This window comes from Carex rostrata, chromosome 2, assembly GCF_964058835.1.
Source record: "Carex rostrata chromosome 2, lpCarRost1.2, whole genome shotgun sequence".
Classification (NCBI taxonomy): Eukaryota; Viridiplantae; Streptophyta; class Magnoliopsida; order Poales; family Cyperaceae; genus Carex; species Carex rostrata.
In genome coordinates, this window is record NC_135919.1 from 7,667,857 (window position 1) to 7,694,668 (window position 26,812).

At 33.6% G+C, this 26,812-nt stretch overlaps 3 protein-coding genes across 22 annotated transcripts; 2 read left to right on the forward strand and 1 right to left on the reverse strand.

Annotated features, from left to right (window-relative positions):
• The first annotated feature begins 259 nt into the window (after nucleotides 1–259).
• LOC144572093 (uncharacterized) lies at nucleotides 260–6,033 on the forward strand. 19 transcript variants are annotated; one of them, XM_078321555.1, is made up of 11 exons: nucleotides 260–485; nucleotides 1,243–1,289; nucleotides 1,643–1,703; nucleotides 2,102–2,309; nucleotides 2,435–2,585; nucleotides 2,870–3,293; nucleotides 3,735–3,799; nucleotides 3,888–3,930; nucleotides 4,612–4,666; nucleotides 5,163–5,376; nucleotides 5,773–6,033. In XM_078321555.1, the coding sequence occupies exons 1-6, from the start codon at nucleotides 468–470 to the stop codon at nucleotides 2,976–2,978; spliced, it is 594 nt and encodes a 197-aa protein (XP_078177681.1). In that variant the 5' UTR covers nucleotides 260–467; the 3' UTR covers nucleotides 2,979–3,293; nucleotides 3,735–3,799; nucleotides 3,888–3,930; nucleotides 4,612–4,666; nucleotides 5,163–5,376; nucleotides 5,773–6,033. The 19 variants fall into 19 exon arrangements, with proteins under 19 accessions (XP_078177681.1, XP_078177708.1, XP_078177664.1 ...); XM_078321582.1 differs by having other exon boundaries at nucleotides 5,216–5,376; XM_078321538.1 differs by having other exon boundaries at nucleotides 3,735–3,930.
• Nucleotides 6,034–6,345: 312 nt separating this feature from the next.
• Nucleotides 6,346–11,391, forward strand: LOC144572195 (tRNA (5-methylaminomethyl-2-thiouridylate)-methyltransferase). Of its 2 annotated transcripts, none has more exons than XM_078321659.1 (10): nucleotides 6,346–6,710; nucleotides 7,535–7,605; nucleotides 8,371–8,424; nucleotides 8,542–8,620; nucleotides 8,719–8,846; nucleotides 9,089–9,172; nucleotides 9,296–9,379; nucleotides 9,677–9,828; nucleotides 10,303–10,453; nucleotides 10,675–11,391. In XM_078321659.1, the coding sequence occupies exons 1-10, from the start codon at nucleotides 6,392–6,394 to the stop codon at nucleotides 10,954–10,956; spliced, it is 1,404 nt and encodes a 467-aa protein (XP_078177785.1). In that variant the 5' UTR covers nucleotides 6,346–6,391; the 3' UTR covers nucleotides 10,957–11,391. The 2 variants fall into 2 exon arrangements, with proteins under 2 accessions (XP_078177785.1, XP_078177776.1); XM_078321650.1 differs by having other exon boundaries at nucleotides 6,347–6,742; nucleotides 7,531–7,605.
• Nucleotides 11,392–19,431: 8,040 nt separating this feature from the next.
• LOC144572311 (chloroplastic import inner membrane translocase subunit TIM22-2-like) lies at nucleotides 19,432–22,355 on the reverse strand. The gene is made up of 5 exons (XM_078321845.1): nucleotides 22,081–22,355; nucleotides 21,325–21,389; nucleotides 20,707–20,779; nucleotides 20,583–20,636; nucleotides 19,432–19,917 (listed from the first exon to the last, which is right to left on the reverse strand). Exons 1-5 carry the CDS (start codon nucleotides 22,247–22,249, stop codon nucleotides 19,667–19,669), a joined length of 612 nt encoding a protein of 203 aa, XP_078177971.1. The 5' UTR covers nucleotides 22,250–22,355; the 3' UTR covers nucleotides 19,432–19,666.
• Between the last annotated feature and the right edge of the window lie 4,457 nt (nucleotides 22,356–26,812).

Consider the following 26,812-nt stretch of genomic DNA (forward strand, 5'->3'; position numbering starts at 1 on the left):
GATCATTTTTGGAGCAGGTATTATTGCCATTTTACATAAATTGCAACTTCGGCGCCTTTCTTTTTCCTCTCTGGTGTTCACATCTATCTATAGATATAATTTGGGATGTCTCGGTACTGTTCATCTACAGTAACATTCTACTTCTTCACCGTTTGATTTGTTTTGAACGTTTGGTGATTTATTTTCAAAGATGAGTTACTCTCTGACAAATAGGTCCCCTTTCACTGTAGTTGCTTTCGTCAGAACTTTCCACCGTCTTCCTCATGTTTCATTTACATTCTTCTAAAAAATTGCCCTCTTTTCCTCTTGCCGGGTTCTACAAAAATACCTTCTCCTCTCTATCTCTCTTCTTTCGATTCTGAATACGATTTCTTCTTCTTCGTCTCTCATCTTTCGATATTGCTTGACGCTCGCCGCTATCTCTTCTCTCCGCTCGCTTTCGCCGTCCTCTCTTTCCTGCGATCTCCATGTCGTCGGAAGCCAAGGTTGGCTTTCTTAATTACGTTCTTCCTTCCTTGAATTTCCTATATTGCAATTTTTAAATTTTTTTCCCTAATAGATAAGGAGAATATTTCCATAATTAAAATAATGATTGTCGTAAGATATCAAGGCTAATTGTGGCCCCCCACCTCATCATATTTCTGTTGTCGAATAAGATTTTACCCCTCTTTTCCTATCTCTTTGTGATTACCATCCAAATCAGAACTTGCTGTTATTTATGAAACTGAGTAAGAAGTACTAAATCTCATGGCAAAAGATGTCATCAATCATCAGGTTCATATCTGAATTTTGCTTGGAAATTGTTGAATTGCTCAACTTATGGCCGTTTGGCTCAATTTTGTGTCTCTATAATATGAAGGATGATTTTTTACCCTGAGTAATAGCAATTTTTACTAGAAAGTTGAGCAATCCAACGACATGAATAGCAATTTTACTTCGGTCTCCATAATAGCAATTTTATCAATAACCATCACAGCGACATGAAGAACGATTCTTTACCGCCAGTAATTTCTGTGATGTTTTCCTAATATATAAATAAACTGATGATTGTCGTTGCATTTTTTTTTAGTAAGACCATGCAGTCTTCAACCTTTATAGTGTAACAGTTTTATGTAGTACTGATAATTAATCAAAGATGTTATCTTATATTCTTTAAATAGCTTTATGGTAATTAATCCTATTACTCTTTTATGTACTCACATTTTTGAAATCTTTGTTGTTCTCTTCTTTTGTAATTTTAAGATTTATCTTCAGCAATCAACATCTTCGCTCTGTCTACAACTATTAAGGTATCTTTCTGACTTTTTTCAATTTGAGAAAAATTTATTATTGAAATTAATAAAAAAGATTAGTGTATTTTTTTTAAAACTGTTGCAAATACTCATTTCCCTATCTGTACGTGTGTGTCTCTCTTTATACAATTACAATATATTTTTCAGCAATATGTTAAATATTGTTGTAATTGGAGTCAAGAAGCATATTTTTTTTCATGGATTTCACTTACTACTGACCTATGTTTTAGAAAAAAAAAATACTTAATAATGAGTTTCTCAAATTAATTTCTTACTTCTACTTGATGCTGTACAAGTTACTCTTTATGTACTCACAGTTTTTTATTCTTCGTTGTTTTCTTCGTTTGCAGATTTAAGATCTATCTCCAGAAATACATACACAACATCTTTGCTCTATCTACAACTCTTAAGGTATCTTTCTAACTTTTTTTTAATTTGGGAAAAACATATTGTTGAAATTAATAAGAAAGCTTACTGTATTTTTTCAAAACTGTTGCAAATACTCATTTTCTATCTGTATGTGTGCATGTGTGTCTGAATTCTGAAATAACAATATATTTTTCAGCAATCAGTTAAACATGGTTGTAATTTATAGATAAGAACCATAATTTTCTCCATGGATTTTACCTACTACTGTCCTAGGTTTTACAAACTATGATTTTTACTTAATAGTGAGTTTCTCAAATTAATTTCTTACTTCAACTTGACGCTGATTTAGGCTATTATCAAATTCTCATTGACATTATAGTTTTTTTGTTAGAAATAAGCACCTTAGGTAATTTGTTTAGTCTTATTTGACACTGATCTAGGTGATGAGTGAAAATGATAGAAACGACTCTAAAAAGGTTGACATAAGGAGAGGAAAAAGAGTACGACGAAACTCTCCAGCTAGGCCGAGAAGCTCCGGGGAAGCACATTCATCATACTCTTTCACTTATGACATAGAACAATCATACGCCATTCTTGATCAGTTAGAAATGTCATCACGAAAGATTTATTCGAGACAACTTCTGATAGGTAATGTTATCATTTCTTCTAAATTAATATAGCAAGAAAAATAACCTTTGTATAACAAATTAACCCAATAAAGCTTCTTTTCCCTATGAAAAAATATATTAAAACATACAATTTTTTTGAAACAGTACAAGGTTCATCATCGTCCAATCCGAGATCATATCAAACACAATTTACATCTGCTAACATACACACAGAGGGATTTTTCAGCTTCACCCCAACACGAACAGATATTGGAAGAGAATGTTCCCAATCCTCCTTGCAACAAAACACATACAAGTAAGTCTATATCACAATATGCACATATATATATTCTTGATATTTTAAAATTACTCTATCGTCTATATTGCTTTCTATGGAATCTCAAAATATTTGTATATGACATTTATAATTCCACTCATAGCACAAACATTTATTCTGATTCATTGGTTAGGAAAATATACGTATCCACTTGATTTAGGAGCGCCTGATCATTTGTGCAACTATTGCGGTGCATACTACTGGCATGCGAAAAAGAGTAGTAAAATATCAACCGTAAAAAATCCACGATATAATCTTTGTAGGGAGGAAAGAGTTTCCATACCAGCTTTAAAGGAACCTCCAGATTTGTTAGACAAATTATTAGATCTTTCAAAAGACCGCGCTCAATCATGGAAAAAACTGATAGCTTAATTAGCCTCTACCCGTCATATAGAGCTCACATCAGCTTAATTGGGAGAGCAACATAACCTTTAGAGGTGATCGGAGAGGAAGAAGAGGAAAAGAGAAAGCGGAGTTTCTACAGAGCCTCGATTTTGGGATATCGCCAATGTAGGAAGCTCAAATCCTTCGGATGTGAATCAGCCTCCTCATCCTGCTCGCTATTCCCCTGCTCCTCACCTCCCTCCACCCTCCCCTGATCCGCATGTGCAACACCTCTGAGAAGGCCAAGGCCAGGGGCAAGCGCAAGCGCAAGGGCCAGACCCTAGCATCACAATCAGTGCCGAAGTGAGCTTAGTTATTATTTTTTTTCCCTCTTATTTTGCTGATGGTGTCAGGGTATATGCTTGATTCTGGTTATGAATCAATGAATCAATTTTTGTAGTTAGATTAAAGTCAAAGATATTGAATGTGGTGCACCAAGTAGAGAAAAAAGTGGGCATAGATGAAAAATAAATCATGTAATGCATTGCTTCTCTGATAAAAAAAATACAGCACATTAGGATATGGTATAGACCTAATTTTTTCTTATCCAAGCTTCCGACTCTTGTCCAGTCTTGATAACAATAGATGCATCCAATTGTACTCTCCATACAAATTTCAGAAGATTTATTGTAGGCATGTGTACAATGCAATGGTGGGAGGATTCAGGAGATCACCTAGATTTGGACTCTTTGATTGATTTGAGTTTGTATATACTTATTTTCCACTTCCTTCCATATTTTCTAGATGAGATAATAAGCATGCCAAAGAAGAAAAATTCTGCCCAAGGGAGAGTGCCACACAGAGCTCCAGTAAGTTCACATTTCTATAATGTTAATTATGAATCATTTCTTATTTTTTTAATATATTCCATCTAATTGGTATGAAATATATTATCAGATAAAAACATAATCTTTCAAAATGGCGGGTTGCAGTGAGACAAGTAAGATCTATTGTTTAGTTTTCAGTACCCTGCTGGTCAGGTCCAGTAAGTTTCACCTGTCTTGAACAACCCACTTACAAAAATGATGTTGCTCATGATATTAAGATCATTCCATTTGAAAATCATGAACAGCTAAGGAATCCAAATTACTCTCAACTCCAGTTTTCTCACATAGCAAAATTACAACAATATTGTTGTATATAACAACATTAAACTCATTCTCTTCGAAAATCATGTCTTTTAGAAAATCCAATCCCTCCTCAACTTCTCTTCTCTTTGACAACCCATCTATCCTATTGCTGTAGGTCACCACATCGAAATAATCTTTTTAAGAAATTGTGTTGCCACGAACCGATGCTTCTATTTCACCTTTTTTGCGCAACCGATCTATAAGACATTTTGCACACACCCTTTACGAATCATGTGATCAACATAACCCAATACCTATCCATAAGAGTCTTGCATGTTACAACAATTCATAATTTCATGATTAATGTTTTGGGAAAAAATAAATTAGAGCTGTATTATATGTCAACTTTGAATTATCAGTTTTCATTGTTACATCAATTACAAGAGAATAATTTCAGCAATTCATAAGTGACTATGCCACTGTATTTTAGTAAATATTTAAGTTAACTGTTACTATTACTTAAATAATTGGTGCTAACTGACTTCACACAGCTATTTATGTTCTGCTGTACTGCTTCAGCACCTTAGTCCTTCTTTGGCTATTAAGGTATTCCTCCACTCTTTTTTTTTTATTTCACAAAATATATTTTAAATTCTCAATTTATTTTCACAAATTTGTTGTAGATATTTATTTTACTTTCAGTTCATATGTATACATATCTTAATATAATTACGATTTTTATTCAATCAATTGAATTGCATTAGAGTTGGCATCATGATATCAAACTTTTTTGTAAATTTCACTTAATGCTAAACTATCTTATTATCAATCCTCATAGGTAGTATAGGCCTTTAGTCAGACACTAATTTCTTAAGTATTTTTCTCAATTTTACTTGATTTTTTTTTTGTTTAGTTTGTGATGCTATATGAGTCACTCTGATCACTTAATTATTTTAATTTCTAAAACATGATTTATATTTCATCAAATTCATTTTCAATAATTAATATGCTAATACTTTGTTATATAATCAAATTTGGCTTTATTCATATAAGAGATAAAATACTAATTCAAGTCTAAATAATATCCTTAATTTTTTTGTAGTTGAATACTTATGCTCCTGCATTGTGCATGATTCATTTTTGTTATCGTCTCAGCCCAGCTGCATATTTCTTCTGCTGAATTGAGGTAAGGAGAGAATCATAGGAAGTGGTTAAAAGCATTGTCCAATGCAATAGGGTTTGATTGCACAATGTGGGATACTAAGAATCGGAAAATTGTGGTGATTCGAGAAAAGAAATAACACCATCTTATACTGGTAAACATTTCTTTGATGGCATGATAGTATGCACCAAAAAATATATCATACTAGATTTGCTTATGTGATTTATTCAGCCAACAATTTTGTTTTATTTAAGCAATATTGTCTATAATCATGTCTCAGAAAATTCCACCAAAAAAGAAAGAAAGGCAAACAAGAAAAAAAGAAAAGAAAAGGAAAAACGTCCAAAGAAAGTGTGTTGTTGGCAATTGATATTTCCATTCAATTTTAATGCATGATTGGTTTGTTACATTTGGTTCCTCGAGTCAATTAGTGTGCCATGATGCATTATAGCTCAAAAAAATTTGACATGTGCTTCTTTCAATATCAAATTAAAATTTAAACATTATTGCACACGTTGCGAAGCAATCTAAAAAACTTCCTCTTTTACAGTGGGGAGAAGAACAAGGGAAAAGAAAGGAAGAACAGTTGAACCGCAACTACACAAGATGTTTATTAAAAAAAACGCTTCCAAACTATGTTTGTAACTATTGCCAAAAGGAATGGAATGCTCTTATAAAGCGCTTATTCCAAACTTAGTTCATAGACCAGTCTTACTTTATACCACTCAAGACTACAAATTGTACAACTTTTGTAGCATCTAAACAAAACTATGTGAAGTTGTGAACCATTTGTGTAATTTGTTTTGTTGTACAGTTTTTATTGTGTTCTTACAATAACTTATTCATTATCACTATGCATAGAAAATATTTTATACACTTTTCTCTTCGCATTGAAAATATTGCCGAAGCGTAGCGAGGTCTTTGGCTAGTAATGTATTACAGTGGGTAATACACACATTTCTCATAAAAGATGCATTCAATTCACATTACGGGCCAAACTTTCGGAATCGGAGACCCAAGAAACTGAATTGGGCCTTGCGGACCCAATTTTCGGAATGAAGACCCAAGAAACTGAATTGGGCCGAAAACAAAACTGCGTCTAATCGCCTCCTTCGCACAGAGGAGAGATTGAGAGAGAGAGAGAGAGAGAGAGAGAGAGAGCAGAGAGCATGAGGCGCGCCATGACCGCACTAGCTCTTCCCTTTTCTCATCTCCTTCCAAAACCGATTCCTCCATTAAAACGCAAGCTACCTCCTTCCCATTACCTCTTTTCAAGATTCCGAGTTTTCTCCTCCTCTAGCGCAACACCACTCACCTCTCCTGCTACCCCTTGTTTTTCGCCTCCTCCAAAAAATGGCGTGGGGCTCGATTTGGAACCTTATCTAGCTTGTTCAATGCCTGGGAGGCGTCTTAAAGTGGCCGTGCTGATCAGTGGTGGGGTTGATAGTAGCGTTGCGCTTCGCCTCCTTCATGCCGCTGGTCACAAATGTACAGCTTTCTACCTCAAGATCTGGTTCCAGGTTTTGTTTCTTCCTTTTTAATGAATTCCTCTTTACTTTTGGATATGGCTACCGGCTATCCGAATTTTTAGTTCCTGCACTGCTACCCCTACTATAAATTATGTCACCATGGTTGCTTTTCAATCTATGGGTTTCATTTCATTAGAATATAGTTAATATTAGTATTAGTATTATTACTATCACTATTACTATTACTATCACTTTCACTTTCACTTTTATTTTTATTACTACTTTATTACTACTTATCTTTATTTTATATGATTGTGATTGGGTTTCATTTCTAGCCTACCCCAACTTGTTTGGGACTAAAGGCTTGGTTGTTGTTGTTGGTTGCTTTTCAATCTGAATTTTCGAAGAGGAAAAAACAATTAAGTTGTGAAATAATTATACCCAGTAAACTGCATGTGACATACAAATGATTTCCTTGTCTAAATTTGTGCAAGATTATGTATATATGGTATTGCTGGCATTGTGATTTACATAAAAATTGTAGTGAGTGTATTCTACATATGTTTGAAAGAAAATGATGCGAAAGTCACAGATGAATTTTAAAGCCTATTGTGTATTCTGAGAAAGGTGATTATTTGAAAATAGAGTCCTCTTTTTGTCCAATTCTGAATTCAAAATTAATAGCGTGATCCAATCAGAAGTATGCATCATAGTTGTGTGATATGCATTAAAAATTTAACAGCAACAAAATCTAGGTCTTTTGGATTGTATAAATGTAAATTTCTAAACTTATTATTAGTTTTAATTGATTGCACCTTGTGTTAACACGTACCATGTAGGAAGATTTTGAGAATTTCTGGTCGGAGTGCCCATGGGATGAAGACCTCAAGTATGCAACAGCTGTTTGTGATTCTGTATGTCCAACACCTCCCCCTCCCCCCCCCCCCCCCCCCCCCATACACTACAATCACATACTGCACCTATTCTTGCACATTGATATCTCTGTGTGTACGCTGAAATAAATCCCCAAAAAGAAGGAAGAAGAACTACCAGAATGGGAGATGTGCATTTCTTTGAGTGAGGCTATGGTACTATGCATAGGGCAGATTGGTCCATACTATGGATCAATATCTTCATTTTTAAAGTTCATATAGTCGATCTAAACCGTTCAAGATGAATCTCCATATGAAAATTTACTTGCAGACTAAATATTTTACTATTTTTTTAGATAGATAGAAAATCACTACCTTTGAAATTTGAATGGTCTACAATTTTTAGGTTAAGTGATTTTCTAAAATTATTGTAAAAAACGTAAAATTTGATCTAAAAGTACATTTTTCTTGTTGTTGTAAAAAATGTAAATTCAAAACGGAAATATTGATTCATAGTACAGACCAATTGAAGCTCTGCATAGTTCCATAGCCTCACTCCATTTCTTTTGAGTAGCTTCTAATTATGATAGTCCTACTTTCTGATAATGCAAGAGATGCAGCATCATATGACATATTACTATTCAGCAGGTTGTTCATCCACTATGATCCAAAAGAAAGTCTTAACTTTTCTAAAGACCATAGAAACAAGTTGAATAAAACACAAATAGAAAATTGTTTCTTAAAATAATCAGTGTTTTTCTTTTTGTAATGCTGACAAATTTGTAAGCTTTTTGACTGATAATATAGATCGACGTGCCTTTGGAAGTTGTCCATTTATCAGATGAATACTGGAACAATGTGGTAAATACTCATTAAAAAATATGCATTTATCTAGCATTACTACATTGTAGATGTTATCTATTTTTATTACATTGCTTCAGGCCATTTAGTTGAACTGATATCTTTTGGTCTTTGTAGGTTTCTCACATAATTAATGAGTATCGCTGTGGCCGTACTCCAAATCCTGATGTGCTTTGCAACACAAGAATAAAGTTTGGTATGTTAAGAGAAAGTAGTTGGTTCATTATAGTAGTTCACTAATTATGTGTCTATTTCATCTGATTGTAATACTTGTGCCCGAGTTTTCATTTTCAGGTGCTTTCTTGGAAGCGGTTAAAAAAATGGAGTTTGATTACATTGCTTCAGGCCATTATGCACATGTAGTACACAGTTCACCAGAGAACCCAAGCGGGCTATCTATTCTTAAATTGTCACGGGATATGGTATAAAACTGCAACCTCTTTTTTATTTTTGATAGAATCTTTGTAAGTTATACCTAATTGTATGCATATATACTAATATTATTGTTTTTGCTTACGGGCTTTAATTAAAAAAAAATATTATATTGTTTTCTTTTGCTTAGTTTTCTTGTATAAAGGTACTTCATTGTGTGCAATATCTAACAACCATTTCCAATTATTGTCAGGTGATTTTTTATTTATTAATTATTATTTTCTCACTATAGGTTAAAGATCAAACTTATTTCCTTTCACATCTATCACAATCTCAACTTAAGAGGCTTCTGTTTCCTTTGGGATGTATGCAAAAGGTGGGGTAAGCTTCTCTTTGTTTTCTTCCTTGACAACATTTGAGACCCAATTTTTCCAAAACCCGAGCATTTGATATTATATAATTGTTATAGCTTTTACTAAATATAGTTATGTATTGATAGGATGAAGTGCGAAGTTTAGCCCATTGCATGAATCTACCAAACAAAAATAGGAAAGATTCCCAAGGAATATGCTTTCTGGGAAAGGTAAATACTTCGTACTTGGATTTCTAGTGTTACTGGCCCCTGTTTATGTTTACAAGTACAATGGGAAAAGAACAAACTGATAGGATTGAGATATAAATTTCTAGTCTTACAAGCACAAAAGGCTAAATCAAGTTTGATTTTCTTAGAATCTAGGGAGCAAGGAAATAAGAGTCAAAATGGAGATTTCCGTAAGAGATAACTGCTTCTGGGATTTTGTTTATCAAAACAAAGTCTGTGGATTTTTGTGAGCTTCTGAGTTTGCTCAACTTTTGTTAATACTTGAAAGTTTATATGTAGGTAAAATTTAGTGAGTTTGTTGAAAAACACATCGGAGAGAGAGAAGGGGTGATTCTAGAGGCTGAGACAGGTGATTACCTAGGAAACCACCGTGGCTTTTGGTTCTACACTATTGGTCAACGCCAAGGTCTACGTCTACCTGGTGGGCCCTGGTACGCACCAATGAGACCATACAGTCTGTACAATTTACGAAGTACCAATTTTAGCCAGGGGCATAGCCAGGATAATTAGCAGGGTGGGACAAATTTTTGGATGAAGCATAATTTTGTTATTATTAGATTAATAAAAAAAATTTATTATTTTTTCCTGAGAAAAACATTGAAATAAAAACATATTTTGGAGAAAAATTTCAGGGGTAGGCAAAATTTTATAATTTTTTTAAGCTTAAGTATACTTCTATAAAAAAAAAATCTTTAAAAGGCACAAAAATAGAAGTATATTCTTGATAATTTTTTGGGACGGTGGGAAGCGCCCACCCCTGATTATAGCTGTATGTAGTGCAGATAGAAGCAGCAAAACACATTTAATATTACGTCAATTAATCAGATGGGATCTATGAAGTTGGCAGATTAAGCTATTCTGGTACAGTACATAAAATCATGTATGTAATATTCTTTGTTATGCAGGTATGTTGTTGGAAAGGACACACATCATAACGTGGTTTTTGTATCCAGAAAGTATTTTTCTGTAGACAAGAGGCGGCGCACATTTCGTGTGGGATCATTGATGTGGTTTAATGGCTTCTGTCCCGCAGATGACGAACAAATTCATTGCAAGGTATCATGCCTTGTACCATTTCTGGATTGCTTGGTCTAAGAAGTTCTAAAGTTAGCTAAAGTTTATCTTATAGTCCAAATTAACAGTAAGATTTCCGTAAGACCCAATGAAGCATAGAAAAAAGAAAAAAAAATGGTATAAAAGAGAGATTATTTCCTACCAATCTTTATAGACAACTTTATAATGGTCTAAATAGCCAACTTATAATTTCTTCATCTCAGGTTCGGCATAGTCCTGATTTTTATGAATGCAATGTAAAGCATGAGCCAAGTAAGGATGATAAAAATGAGGATTGCTTGGTAGTACATCTAAATGAAGACGATCAAGGATTAGCTGCCGGTCAATTTGCAGCTTTTTACCGTGGCGACACATGCTTAGGGTCAGGTATCATATCGAACACCAGCGATGGAAAGACATTTCCTATTTGTTCAAGGGCTCTGGAGCTTGCGAAACTGGAAGACAAGTCAAAACTCGGTAAACCAGTTAGGATAATTAACTTGTAGAACAGGGTGTGATTAGGGATGCTATGGAGATGGATATGATGGTGCAGTTTTGCTCCAGTTCTCTTCACATGAAGAACCAACTGTTTTTTGGTGCTCTGCTCTTGCAGGATGTTAGAAGGTTCGAGGCTAGGTGAAGTACATGTTGAATGGGCTTATAGCTCAGGTGTTCGACGTAGATAGATTTTAGGTTTTGAAAAGTGTATTATATTACAGTGAAATAATAAATGCTGGGTGGAGAGTTCAGAAGCACCTGTGCAAATTCCAGTTGGTCAAAAGCTTTGGTAGTTTTTGTTTCTTGAGAAGGTTTGCAGAAGATGCATGGTCGTGAGAGGGATTTGAAATTGGCTGGGGCTGCCAAGCTTTTTAGTGGTAAATTCAAGCTTTCGAATTGAGGATGTTTTTATAATGGAAAAGCTTCTTGTCATTTCTGACTTCTGAGCTTCTCAAAATTGTAGATCCCTTTTTGCTTTGCTTTGTTGTGCTTTAAGCCAAGTTTGCGGAAGGAATCGGGTTCTAAGAAAAACTGACATGCCAATGGATTGTAAGAATAGCTACCAAACGCATAAAATATATTTAATTCCTGTTTAGCATCAAGATGCATACTGACATTTTCAAAAAAATCACGCAGATCAGGTATGCACGAATCTTGACATTTATCAAACAAGCTCCTAGTCCGACCCAAATCTCAGACTAAATTTTTTTTTTTTAAGACGTCATAATTTTTTTTTTCCAGTGATAAGAAAGACTTGTCCCAATCGCAAGAGAAAAAAAGAAAATCAAACATGGCGAGACATGCTGATTGAACAATTGCTCATCTTTTATCAAATTTCAAAGGATCATCCGAAAAAAAAACACCAATCATATTCAATTGGGACAACAAAAGCTCTTTAATTTAGGTAATTCTCCGACAAAAAAAAATGCACTTTGATTTGCGCAGAAAATTCATCACACTATACAAGCCTTCACATTTTATTATACATCTTTTTTTTAAACAACAAAAAAACTATTCACCGTAGAAGGAAAAAAAAAAACTAAACTAAAAAACAATAAAAAAGAAAGAAAATGAAGAAACATCTCATCACCAAATTTGAACCGACTGATATCAATCAAACGGAGGAGGAGGAGGCTGAATCCCTCTCTACCTGAAGGCGCGAGAGAGACGGGAGAAGATCCGGTGAAAGCCAAGGCGGAAACGAAAGAAGGCGCGGCGGGAGATGGGCTCAGATTCGCGCACAAACAACTCGATGGATTGCACGAAAAGATTAAGGCTCCGAACCGGCGGCACGTAAAGCGTGAGCGGCGCCGCCGAGAAAGCCACGGCGAGGAGGATCTGAAGCATCTATCTACCTCCGCCGACAGAGCGATTTGTGTCTATCTCTCTCTATTTTGGGATTCGATTTGTCGAGAAGCTTCTCTTCTCTTGATTAGAATAGATTATCTTTGACTCTGCGCTACCCTTCTATTTCGCGTGAATAAAAATAAATTAAGTTTCACTTGCTTTCTAGAATCCGTATCACTCAGGTACCTGACGTGCAAGTGGTAAATCCCAACCATTTTCACTTAACACGAATCTCAAAGTAGATCTAAGTCTCAACAGGCACCGGGTTAGGGGTGTTCAAACGGTTGGTTCGGTTCAAACCGAAGTAAAATGATCAAATCAAAATTTTCTTCGGTTTTCAAAAATAGAACCGAACCAAACTGATGCGCGCAAAAGCGTATGCACAAAGTTTCAGTACAAATAAGATGTACCTTTTAAACCTTTAACACGCGTTTGAGTTAAATTGCAAGTGCACAATTCTATCAAAGTAGTATTTGAGGTGTCGAACCACAGGGAGTATGATAAAAACTTAGTTTAAACTTTAGTAATAAATTTCAGAAAATAAAATGAAAGTAAAGTGCAATAAAAGTAAATTGGGGGGTTTGTTCTAACAATTCATAAATTTGGGTTCAATACCCGAATAGAGAGTTTGAAACAATAATTGTAAATAAAAGTAAAAGAAAGGAATTGGTTTGTTTTCAAGATTTAGAGATCTAGGGGTCTTTGGTCTACATTCCTTTGCTAACTATATCTATTCGGTATTTGTTTAAGTTCATGTATGATTTGATGAGGTTTCTAACCTAATATGTCATTAAGGGTCACTTTCGTGAATTAATAACATGCCTAGGTAACTCGAACTTCTCAATGAAGTCCCCCACCCTAGTTACCTAGACCTATTGAGCTCTTGTTAGTCTCTCATCTCCTCAAATATTGATACTTCACGATTAAGTCCTTCATACCAATACCCGATTCGATTTGAGATGTCCTAATTAGGGTTTGCCTTCACGGTTAGGTCCTTCACCAAATTCCTAACATTAATTTCTGTAGTTCCGGCTTAGATTACAAATTGGTTACAATCCTAATCTAACCCTAAGGTATTTGTATTCATAATTTGGTACTCTCCTCTCGTCATACCTTCTTTGGATCCTTTGACAAAGAGATACCAAAGCGGGACTACTGCGATTTCAAGTACTAATTATGTAATTAACACAAATGATAAATCACAGAAATTAACATCAAATCCCATAAAACAATCATAACAAAGACAAATAACTGAATAAGATACAATTAAACAAGTTCATGCATTGACCTAAACCCCTAGAGAGAGAACTACTCCCTCATGGAGAGATCCATTACAAAAATTGGCAAAGTAAGAAGAAATGAAATAAAGGAAGTAATTACACTCTTTGACAAATCAAAAACCTCTATCTTGCCGACTTCTTGCTCATGAAACCCTTCTTCTCCTTGCTTGAAAGCTTTCCTTTTCTCCAGAATTTATCGCTAAGTATTGTGTATATAGAGAGAGAATGAAAGAGGAAGAGATGATGTGAGATAGATGGAAAGAGATGAGGATGGATGTTTTGAATGGAGAATGACCCCCCTCTTTTATAACCAAGGACCATGCCCAATTAAGAGGCTAGGAAGTGGAGTTAGTGGGTGCTATATTTGGATTGTTTCCCAGGATGCCTTGTCCATGTTTGACTGTAAAAACGTGTCCATCATGCGCCAAAAATAGAAACCGTGTTGAAAACGTGTAATTTTGACTTTTCTGCGAGTTTAGTGCGTCGAACTGACTCCAAATTTCCTTTTTTTAGTTTCTCATGTTGTAGCTCTTCTTCCTAGCTTTCCAAAAAGTGGTCACAAGCCTTAATCGGAGTTACGAGTCAAAAGTTATGGCTATTTTAAGATCAGGCTCCAGTTATGCGTTATGCTACAGTGCGGCCAGGCCACCCGCACTGCTACAGTACCGTCCGCACTGGGATCCGCACTGCGGCTGCATCGAGATCCGCACTAGGCACGGATTTTGACGAATAGCTTATTATACTTTTTTAAAATTGGTGTGCGTCCAGAAATCCATCTAAGTACTTAGTAAGGCCGTATCGTAAACCGTGCATCCGCACTGGGCATTTTTCTTCGGTTTTTCTTCATTTTCTGCATTTCCTGCAAGTTAAAACCAAGCAAACACAGTAACTTGATCCTAGGTGTATTCTATTCACTTTATATTCAAAATACAAGATATTTGGTGTTATTTTGTGATAAAAATCAGATCGAATATGTATATAATTTAGGCCTATCACAAACCGAAGTAAACCTATTGATAAGCTGAAATTGTATCTATTGAAACCTAGGGTTTGTTATGTAAATTAAGCCAGGTTTTGATTAAATTAGGTTTAATTAGGTTAGAAATGTCCAAAAGTTCAAGTTACTGCCCTAGTTATGTTTGTTCTACAGGTAATCAAGTGTTTGGAGCTTAACGAAGCAAAACGGGTGAGTTAGCACGAAGATTGGGGCTTCTGCCAACATTCATTGCGGCCCGGAATGGATCCATTGCGGTCCGCAACCAAGCAAGCCAGAGCATTTCTGCACATCCATTGCGGTCCGCAACCAAATCCATTGCGGCCCGTAATGACTTCTCCAGCACAGCATCTTCATTCCAGCACACCCATTGCGGCCCGCAACCAAATCCATTGCGGCCCGCAATAACTCTTCAGATTTTTCTGCGCAGTCTGTTAACTTCCTCCATGCACTGCGACCCGCAATGAATGTATTGCGGCCCGCAATTAGGTCGGTTCAGAGCCCGAATTTGCTATTTTTGGTTGGTTATTTCTAGGTTTTTGAGTTGGGTATAAATAGGAACTTGTAGAATAGATTGAACACGTTTTTTAGGCATAATTTCTAGGATTAAACAAGGAAAAGCAAGGAAAAGCAAGAAGAGAGAAGAAGGAAGAAGAGATCATTGATCAACCGGTTTTATTATTTTATTTTCTTTGGAACTCTTTTATTCTTTTGATTTCATTTGTGTCTTAGCCATGATTGGCTAAGGGCTTTTCTAGGGTTGATTAGGGCTGTACTTGAAACTTTTGTTATGATTTAGTTGGTTTTATTTTATATATTCTTGTTCTTTGTTATGATCTATTCTTTATTTTAATTGATTGTGAGGACTTAATCGAAATCACATGAAACCCTAGGATTTGGTATTTGCAATTGAGAAATTGAATATTAGGTCCAGACCATAAGGAATAGGGTATTTGATAGGCTAAGTACCGAGAGGTGACGCTTGTCTTATACGGGCTTTACCTAATAGTTTAGAAAATTGTGCCAAGTACCGAGAGGTGAAAGATAGTTTTCTAGATCAATTGGGACAGTAAGAACTTAATGACTTTAGATTAGAGTAGCCAAGTACCGAGAGGTGACGTTTATTCTAATTTAAAGATGGTATTAATATAGAGATATCCCTTTGTACCTACAACATCCAACTGTGCATTCATAATTAAAAGAACAAATTTAATAAACCAATTAGTCGTAACACTAGTGGATAGGAACCCTAAGAAACCCTAATTTCTCATTCTTGTTAAAAACCTAATTTTGCTTTAAAGACTTTAGTTTAATTCATTTTAATCGAAACCAAACCACTTGAACAAACACAAAACATTTTTACTTTCTTTTACTAAATTAAATTGTTAGGTTAGATTTAATATTCCAACTTGTCCCTGTGGAGACGATCCCTAAGTACTACTTGACAATGTTGTACACTTGCAACCGAATTAAGTATCAATTAGGATTTATTACTTGTATTGTAATAATTCACATCACCTATTAGTATCAATATTAACGAAAATAATACATTGTTATACACAACAATTGTAGTTCGATTTGGTTTGGTCCGGTTTGGTTTAATGAAATCATTATAATATCATTAAAATTTGAGTCGAACCAATATAAACTAGTCGGTTCGGTTTAATCGATTTTGAAATGTCTAAACCGAACCATTTAAACCAAAATTATTCAAAATTTCAACCGTACCGATCCATTTAATCTGAAAAACTGATCCATTTAAACCAAAATTTTCCAGTTCAATTAAAAACCTAATAAACCGAACCGTTTGAACACCCCTATACCGGATTGAATTTGAGCTAATTGAGATTAATCTGGGTCATCTATTGTTTTCAATTGCACCTCAGGTGGGGGGAGAATCTGTATCCTCTCCGATATTGCAGAGGATCACCCTCACTTTACAGTTTGAGATTAAATTTCAACTAATTTGGTATTTGGGCTGCAATAGGGGGCAGTATTTTTTAGCTTTGAGATTCGTGCCAAGTTAAAAAAAACAGTTCAGATCTAGTAATTGTAAAAGATTCCCTTATCAGGTATTGGAGAGGATGTGAATTCGGTAGGGCCCGCGCGGCGGGTGGGACCGACTCTGCTTTCTACGCGTCTAATTATTGTGTGTGGCCGTGTGGATGCGGAAATGCAAGTGCTGAACTGCCAACTACTTATTGGATCATTTACGTTCTCACTTATCAGCTCCTATTTTATTTTGCTCCTTTTTTGCCGACTGTTTATATTCAAATTCTTTTAAATATAGACTCCATTAGCATTTAAAAAAAAAATTAAAATATAAACTCCATACCTTTGGACAAATGACAATACGAAAAATGTATAACAGGGAGACCGAACAATCGACAGTAGACTAGAGTGTTGTTAAGGTTACCAAATTCTATGAATTTGATTTTAAAATATATTAGACTTGTTTTAAACGACAAATTTAAACAGTTGAAATTCATCTATCTTACAAATAATGTGTTTATATGCAAAAATTTTAAAATTTTAAAATAATTTTGTATAGAGTTAATTGGTCAAAAAAATGATCACTTCACTTTATACTAAATTAATTCGGAAATTAAATTTTTTTACAAGTAGACAAATTTTGAAAGGAAAAGAGGATTCAAATTTCGAAAATTCATTTTAAGAGGTAACAAAATTTCATTTGGAAAAGAAAATATCACCTTGGTGAACTCAACTCTGAAAATTAGTCGTTAAATTCTATTTAACAAATAGCTGGTATACATATCTTCCCCTTGTGACAGATCAATAAGAACATATTATTCTTAGGAGAGGAGCGTTATATAGTTATATATTTGAGATGACAAGTCAACTGCTGAGTTTTCTTCGAATTTATATACGACTCCAAGTTTGACTGCTCCACGTGTTTCACCCATTTCATTTGTCCTAGGGTGTTCTTAAACTCACCAAATTGTTTGATGAGCTTAACTTCAAAACTCATCAAATTAGTTTTAAATGACAAATCAAAACCGTTGGAACCCGTCTATTTTACATGTGATGCGTCTACATGTGAAATTTTTAAACATTTGAATTAATTTAGTATAAAGTCAAGAGTATGGCTAATGTAACATCAGTGTTATTTCAGTCTATATAACACCAACTTCAAAATCTATCAAATCGAGTTCAAATGGTGAATCCAAGCCAATCAAACCGATCTACTTCATTAGTTGTGCGTTTACATGTAAAATTTATAAGTTTTTGAGTTTATTTGGTATCAAGTCAAGCGGTCAAATGTGTGAGTTTTTAAGTTAATTTTAATATATTCATTTTTTTTAATTTTTTTGTCGCTTGATTTGATACTAAAATAACTCGAAAATATAAAAAGTTTGCATGAAAATGCATCACTCATAAAGTAAATTAATTTGAACGATTTGGATTCACCATTTGAACTCGATTTGATAGGTTGTGAAGTTGGCGTTATATAGACTGAAATGACACTGATGTTATATTAGCCATACAATTGGTCAAAATTAGAAGATTAATAAATTAATTTTAGTGCATTCATTTTTTGAACATTTTTTGACCGCTTGACTTTATACTAAATTAGTTCGAATGTTTAAAATTTTCACATGTAGACTCATCACTCGTAAGGTAGACGAGTTTCAACAGTTCGAATTCGTCATTTAAAACAGATTTGATGAGTTTTGAAGTTAAGCTCATCAAACACTTTTGTGACCTTAAGAACACCCTAGTTCTACTCCTCTTATAAAACCTTACAAATATTCTACTAGCTGAATAAATTGTTAGTTTGTTTACGGCTGTATATTTTTCTCAGACACTTGTGGTGTAATTTTATGTAATAGCTAGTTTGTAACTTTTAGTTCAATAAAATTGTTCACGGACTTTTAACCCAAAAAAAAAAAAGATTGTCCAACTCTTGTGGGTAATATACAATTTATAGTCATGAATGAATTTTGATGCGTTGAAACGAATGAATCTTGTATGAATTTAATTTTATATATGATTTTTTTTTTAATTTAGCATGTGATTATTTTTTTTGCCGTATTTTTAAATTTGTATGTGCGGTATCAAAAAATAGGTTGCTAATTTTTGGTTGTATTGTTGGTCAAAATAAGTGTGAATCTTTTATTAAAAAACATAATGTGTCCGAAATTTTTATTCATAACATATACGAAAAATAATTCAAAAAGCGTACCATCTCCTATTTTTTAAAAAATCGCTAGGTAATTAATTGGAAATCTTGGGTTTTCCGCTAAATAATTGCAGAAATTTTGAACTTTTCTGCTAGATTATTGATCAGTTGTATTTAATATTCTCAAATATTGATGTACAGGGTGCATCATGCATGGCATTCAATCTTGAGGTCTTGATTTCAAATGAAAATTTTATGAAAAATCTTAATTTAAAAAAAAAAAACCCAACTAGACTACTACAACTTTATGAAAAAACATAATCTCAAATGAAAACCAACTTTTAATTTTCGAAATTAAAATGAAAATTTAAAAAGGGAAAAAAAATATAAGAAAACAGAAAAACTTCTGTTTTTGTTTAAAAAGAAAAAGAAACAGAAAAAAAATGCCAAATGCACCTTAGCAATTAGATATGAAACAGGGTTTTGGTAAATTCACATCCTTTCCAACACCTGATAAGGAAATCTTTTACAATTACTGTATCTGGACCGTTCTTTTTAACTTGGCACGAATCTCAATGCTCAATAATACTGCCCCTATGGTGACCCGAATCTCAAACCGTAAAGTGAGGATAATCCTCTGCAATACATGAGAGGATACGCCTTCGGTTTTGGTCATGTGCAACTTTATAGAAAGAATTCCATATAACAAAAAGAAAGAGAGTTTGAACCAAAAACTTGCATGTCAGCTGTTCACTATCTCATCAATTTTTCAAAGAGTCAAAAACAGCATTAACATTCAACATCCATTAAAAACAAAACTCAATAGTAAAGAAACACTAAACCTACTCAAATTAAATAAGAAACCAACATACGCACTACGAGAACTCGTTCTTGCAAAATTTACATGCACATGCCATATGCGACTAATCTCAAAATGGTGCCTCATAATCAGAAATTCAGAATGAAGAAGAGTGCTTAGACAACGATTTGCAAAAGGAAGAGAACCCCTCCATGGCACCGACATGGAGGGGAAGAGGGAGAGGCAGGGTGAATGGAGGAAGAACGTCTAGTTGGGGCTCGGCATTCATGTGAGTGACATTGCGGGCATGAGGGGCAGCGAGGGCAGACTGTTGCTTGTTCAGCACTTCCATTATGCATGAAAAAGCACCGAAAGTCACGCAGCTCTGCAGAAGCTGATGTGGCGCTCCTGTTCAGAAAAAATAATAGTACACTTTTAATTTTCGTTTCTATCAATTCCTGCAGTATGCTGTCACACTCTTTTGGTTCGCAGACATATCAAAACCGCATGCCCTTCTGTGGCTAAGTTTGTTGTATCTTCTATTCTCTGATTAAATTCATTATATATAAATGAAAGAAGTGCAGCTCATTTAATTTTGAGTTAATGATGAACATTCATTTTAATTTTTTTTCTACACAAGTTAATTTTGGGTTCATAATTTTTGCGATTAAGAAACCCTGAAGTCAATTGTATAATTGAAAAATATAACCAAAAAGTTAACTCAGCTTGTGTACATTAGCACTAAAGTGTTTACCATTCCGGTCAGGTACCATCATTCACTAATATCCAGAAATTTCATGAGAGGGGGAGGGGAGGGGAGAAGGGCAGTGTAAAGAGTTAACCTCCTCTATACTCCGATTTGAGAGTTACAAAATTATAATAGTTTGTATATAGAGTTCACCTCCTCTCCCTTCCCCTCCCCTCCTCTCCCCCAAAATTTAATGTTATGGAGCAAGTAAACAGGGGCCGGTCAGGTCTGGTCACCCCCTCCTTACCCCTCCCCTCCCCTCATCTACCCTCTTTAGGAGCACACCCTAAAATGATGAAATCTAAAATTGAGTTCTATGGTGTACCTGGAAAACTCAAAGCAATTCCAGTGCAGCAACCTGCCACGCCAGCATTGTAGACTGAAACCCAAAAAATCAACTTAATAACAATGCAATGAAGACAGAAGTCTCAAAAAAGTGATTTACGTACCATCGTCTTTTCCACGTATCTGCCTCAAGGCACAAAGCACGAAACTCTGGATGCCAGAGAGAACAGCAAATGTCTGCAATATCAAATAAATTAATGAAAAAGTAACTAATTGCAGGCTCTGGTGCAAGCAAAAGCATCATTTCAAAATCCTATATAGTTTAAAACCGTGTTCAATTGTTTGTCAGTTTTATATTAATCAAATTTTGTTTTGACATTGCTATTTGTAGTCAGTATTATTTAGGTTAAAAAGTGCAAAAATTAAATTTCCAAATTCTTTTACCAAAGTTTTAAAATAGAAGTTTCGTCAGATTTATTACCCAGAATCATATCCAAAATCAAGCTATGGTACTAGCACCACTTGATGAACTTAAAAAAAAAAAAATTTCAAGCAAGTAAGTTGAGATTTCATCTTAGGATATACACATTTGAAGGGAAAAACGTAAAAAGAAATATTAGAGCAGAATTTATTTGTTCAAACATTTTGTTATATGCCTGGAATTTAGCATATTATACTAATAAAATTAGACCGGTTATTACATCTCAGGCAAGCATATAATCATGTGAACAAGTATTGCTATTTACTTTTTTTAAAGTTTAAACCAATCTCTCCTACTTTACCTTGGCAGATGATCCTGCATCAGCAAAAGAGCCTTTAAACCCTTTCTTAGTAATCAACCCTCTACCTGGAGAAAACATTTTAAAAATAAAATCAATTTCACTGACAAAAATATTAAACAAAGGCCATCATTATGTTCTTCATTGTCAAATAAAATGCTTACTTTAACAAACCCTGACCGAAATTAGAATTATTAATAATTGGAACTCCTGGGAATTGAAAACAAAGGAGTAATTAAATCAATTTGAACTATGCATGTCGATAAAACATTGCTCATCTTTAATCCCTTTCATATTTCCATTGGCATTTAAATTGTAGTAACAACGCCCATCCTTTTTCCCTTTAGTGAAAGTTTCATTCTTTCATTGGCAATTAAACTATTTCTTTCATTTGGAAAAGTTAATTTATTTTTCTCAATAAAAGTTTATCGGCACCAAACTAAATCTTAGCAATTTCAATCATTTCGATTTGAATCGTCCAAACTGCAAAAGGACTGCAATGATCCATATAAACTGGTAATTGCTGAAACAAAATTTATAAACAGGATTTAATAATCCCTAACACTAAAACTCTAATTCCGATTAAAAAAAATATACATATATCAGGTTCTCCAATCTAATCAGAAAATTCTGTCATAAAAAGCAAATATTTCACATATGAGATTAGCATCATTCTACCTATGAGACCCAAATCCGGTGCTGGCATAAATTAACCCGTAAAATTGAAAAGGAAAGATATTAGCAAAATAGAAAACAAACCATATCCAATGATGGAGCCCAAGATGGCACCTCCAAAGGAATCGCAAGCAAACCTGGTGACACACACTAACGGCGCCACAGGGTTAGGGTTAGGGTTAGCATTTCTGTCAGGGTAGTTGTATGATTCCTCTTCGTCGGAGTCTATCTCAGGTTTCCGAGATGACGCCATGTCGACAGCTCTCTGAAAGGATTTTTTTTTTCCCTTCCTCGCCGTCGCAGTGCTGATATAGGAATTGCTGGGTGTATCGATAGCGTCTTTTCTGTTTTGAAGAGATAAACTTTCAGTTCGGATATTCTAGTGAACTATGCGAAAACATATCGTGTAACGGGTCGTATTTTGACCCATCAGATAAAGAATTCGAAATTTGAGTTTAGATCAGGACTGTCCGATCTGCTAATGCACGAATATTAAAAGGGTCTGTGCATTCCACTTCGGGGCCAGATTGATCAGGATTCTGATTGGACGAATATCATTACTGTTAATTAAAGATTTATGTATTGCTTGATCTTAATTAATATAAAACTGCACCAATTTTAAATTGATCGGTGCCAAAATATTATTTGATGATGCATACAAGTGGCGTAAATAGGTACTCGGGTGAAAGCATTTTTATTTTTACATTTGTATCTGTTACAAATTATTTTTATCTATATTTTATCTTTATTTGATACAAATTATTTTATTTGTACTTTATTTTTATTTGTTATAGTTGTTGGATGACGAAACGGTAGCGGTATAACATATAATACTAATATAATAATTATTTTTATTATTTATTAAATCATATACATTTATTTTAGATATGCATGATACTTTGTTGAAATTTTTTTTTTAATCATGCTAAACTCAAGTAAACTAATTAAAAAACTCTTTTTATAATGCTTATTAATATATAGAATATATATATAATTTTTTTTTATAATTACTCACTCGAGTAACAGGCACAAAAAAAACTTTATCTGTATACTTACCCGTTTAGATAATGAAAAAAAAAAAACTTTACTCATATCCGTACTCAATAAATATACGAAAAAAAAAATCTTACCCATACCCGTCTTATCGAATACGGTACATATCAGATAAATAAATAAAAAAAGTGCCATTAACATGCATGTGTTTCGGACATGATCAACAATTCCAATTATAATTTATCATCAGTAAAGCACCATCTAATATCTCACAAGAAACAAATACATACAGAATAACAAAAACAAGTGAGAATTTCGAATTTTTCCACCAACAATTTTTTCTTACTTCTTATTCAGAAAAAAAGAAACGAAAAATCGAAGATGTAAAACATTGATAATTTTGATATAAAAAAATAAACGTCTAAACTAGTCATCATTATGATATGGTCCATTCTGCAAATGTGAAATTGTGAAAGAATATATTTTGACTTCGACACATCACACAAATCGTATAACTTTTTATTCTATATATATTGATTGTACGATGTGTAAAATCAAAATAGCTCTGATAATATTTTTATTCGTTAGAAAAAGGCTTTTAATATTTATTATTTTAGTTATTGAAACATCTCAAAATTTCTACGGATAATAGATAAGATAGAAATATTCATTATGTTTTAGAGCACTTTAGGGTTTCAAAACATGGATTATAAATTTGCTGTTATTTCAAAGGAATCACATGACCGTTATTACTATCACAACCGTTTAAAGTTTTTAAAGTTTTTTATGCATGAATCTCAAGGCAAAAAATCTTTTGTGCTCGAATCTCAATAAAGGCCAACGATTGGGATCGAAATAACAGGATCCTATGATCCCTTTGAAATAACAATAGATTTATTTCTCAAAACACCAGTTAGAGAATCTATATCCCAACAACTCAAATGAGTTTCTAAATAACTGTTAACCACCTTTTACAAATTAAGGTATTTAAAAATTTTCATTTCTGAAATTAATTTTAGAGTTTCTATTAAATCACATCAACAATAAATTAAAAATGAGAAATAATTTGAGCTAATCATTTGATCAGTGTGGAATTTATAAATAGTGTCTTAATAAGAAACTTTCATCCATTGTTTTTGAATAAGAAACTCTTTCATATCTCTGAAATTGAATTAAAAATTAGTACATTAAATTAAAAACTCTCATGATACCACATATGTAGATGCTCTTATTTTGTATTAAAGAAAACTTGCAAATCACACGAGATGTAGATGCTTTTTTTTTTTTCTTGCAATTTCCGTTTATTGTATCACTCAGTCAAGAAATCAAGTGAAAAGCGGTCAACATGGCCCAAGCATATCTTGACCCATAATAATAAATCAGCCCAAATTAAGGTACATTGACATGGCCGTATGGGCTTTGGTAGATGAATTCGTTGAAGTAGGCCCTTAGGCAACGTACACTCAAATTCCGGCCCAATTCGTTGAAGTAAGCCCTTCAGCAACATACACTCCAATTCGGGCTTTCTTTATGCAAATATCCATCCGATGTAAAATCCTCTATGTGATAACTAGACAGATTTTGGAAGTAGGAAAAATATTCTACTCCGGTTTACAGTCTGGAGGATAAAGGAGGGATCCATATTCTCCTAGGTATCTGATTGAAACGCACGGTTCAGATTTACTTTCAGTTGGTGACTATTCAGAACGGCGCAGGGGCGGCATAATTATTTATGCTTTGAGATTCGTGCCAGTTAAAAAAATTTGGGCTGAGAGTAAATCTGAACCGTCCCTTTAAGTCAAGTTCAGTGAGGTACCTGGGAGGATATGGATTTGTAAAGAAGTCCATATCCTCTCAAAATTCTTTGTTTAATTTTAGGACAGATGTAGTTAGGTAGATAAAGATTATATTGTGGATCCATCATATCATGTGTGGGTTCAATTTCTGTTGTTCGTCCATTTCATTATTTAGGATTATGATAAAAAGAAACCCAAACTTTCTTCTCTTATTAAGGAAGAATGCTTCCATCAAATTTCCAAATTCTAAATGTGGATATTCAAAGTGAAAAGTATGGTTTTTGGTCATCACTTTCTTAATGCATTTCGAGCTCTTAAAAAAATGAGGTCACATAACATTTTTGTTTAGATGCCGACCGTTCGATTAGAATCCGGATTGTCTATATCTAAAAAATATAATTTGTTACCTTAGGTGATATGAATTCAGAATGGGAACAATCCATAGGCATCGGACCAAATTTGATATGATGTTTTATAGAAACCGTTCGATCTATATCAAGATTCGTTCACACTCAATACTCACAATTTTAAAGTTTTTTTAGTAAAGATTGGAGATCAAATCACCAAATTATTTAATATATATACACAAAGAATTGATTATTCTAAATTTCAAAACTACAATCTCTCACATAAAAAGCATTAATTGTCTTTGCCACTAAACTAAAGACTACTGATTCTCGCACAATTTTAAAATTATTCATATGAATCTTAATACGATACCCTCATCCCATCAGATCTCTCCTACCCTCTGGAGGAAGTCCCTTTTCTTCATGATAACTGATTGCATTGTTTGAGTTCCCATTTGTTGTTATATTACAATTAAACGAAAATATTTTTATTTTATTTTTACATGGTGTGAACATGCTAAAATTCTTGTTCGTACTTTTTATTAGTATATATTATACTAATGATTTGTTTCTATGATTTCCAGCGATAAGGAAGCTAGACTTAATTCATAAAATATAGTAAAAGATCTAAGGGTTTCTTATCGGCAATCTATCAACAATTCTTAATGAGTTAGGCTAATATGACATTAGTGTTATATCAAACTAAATAACACCACATCTTAAACCCTTAGATCTGCTTTAAGATTCGTACAAAATGAAGTGCTTGAACAGTAAAAGCGGATAGTACGAATCTTAAAGCAGATCTAAGGGTTTAAGATGTGGTGTTATTTAGTTTGATATAACACTAGTGTCATATTAGCCTAACTCATTCTTAATATATATATGTTTAGATTTATAATTTAAATAATTCATTATATATACATTACAGAGATATTTTAACAAATACTAATATATAAGAAGCAAATAATAGTATATCAAAAAATATACGCGAGTTAGGTTGCTGTTACTTTTTTTACTAATTTTATATATATTCATTAATTTATTTGACAGAATTTAAAAATGTGAATTGTATAAATATCACTCAATAACTTAGGTAAGATAATTAAGTTGACGAAAATTATATTTTATTCAAATATAATTGTTTTATTCAAATCAAAGATAAGTTGACAGAATTTAAAAATATGAATTGTATATATATATATATATATATATATAGAGTAAGGCTTGGGTGCTATGGATAGCATAGAGGTCTCTATGCTACGGCTCAATATTCGAGTTTTCAAAATCCAAACGGTCGATCCGAACCGTTCATCTTATTCTCCATATTAATATCTGCTTGGAGACCAAATTTTACATTTTTCTGAATTTTTTTACTATTTATTAAGTATTTTACAAAATTGTTGATCCAACGGTGGCTGCACAAAACAGTAAAACCGTTGGATTAGCGATTTTCAAAGTGGCTTAATAAATAGTAAAAAAATTCAGAAAATTATAAAATTTGGTCTCCAAGCAGATATTAATATGGAGAATAAGATGAACGGTTCGGATCGACCGTTTGGATTTTGAAAACTCGAATATTGAGCCGTAGCATAGAGGCCTCTATGCTATCCATAGCACCCAAGCCTTACTCTATATATATATATATATATATAGAGATAGGCTAATGTGCTTCCATAAGCA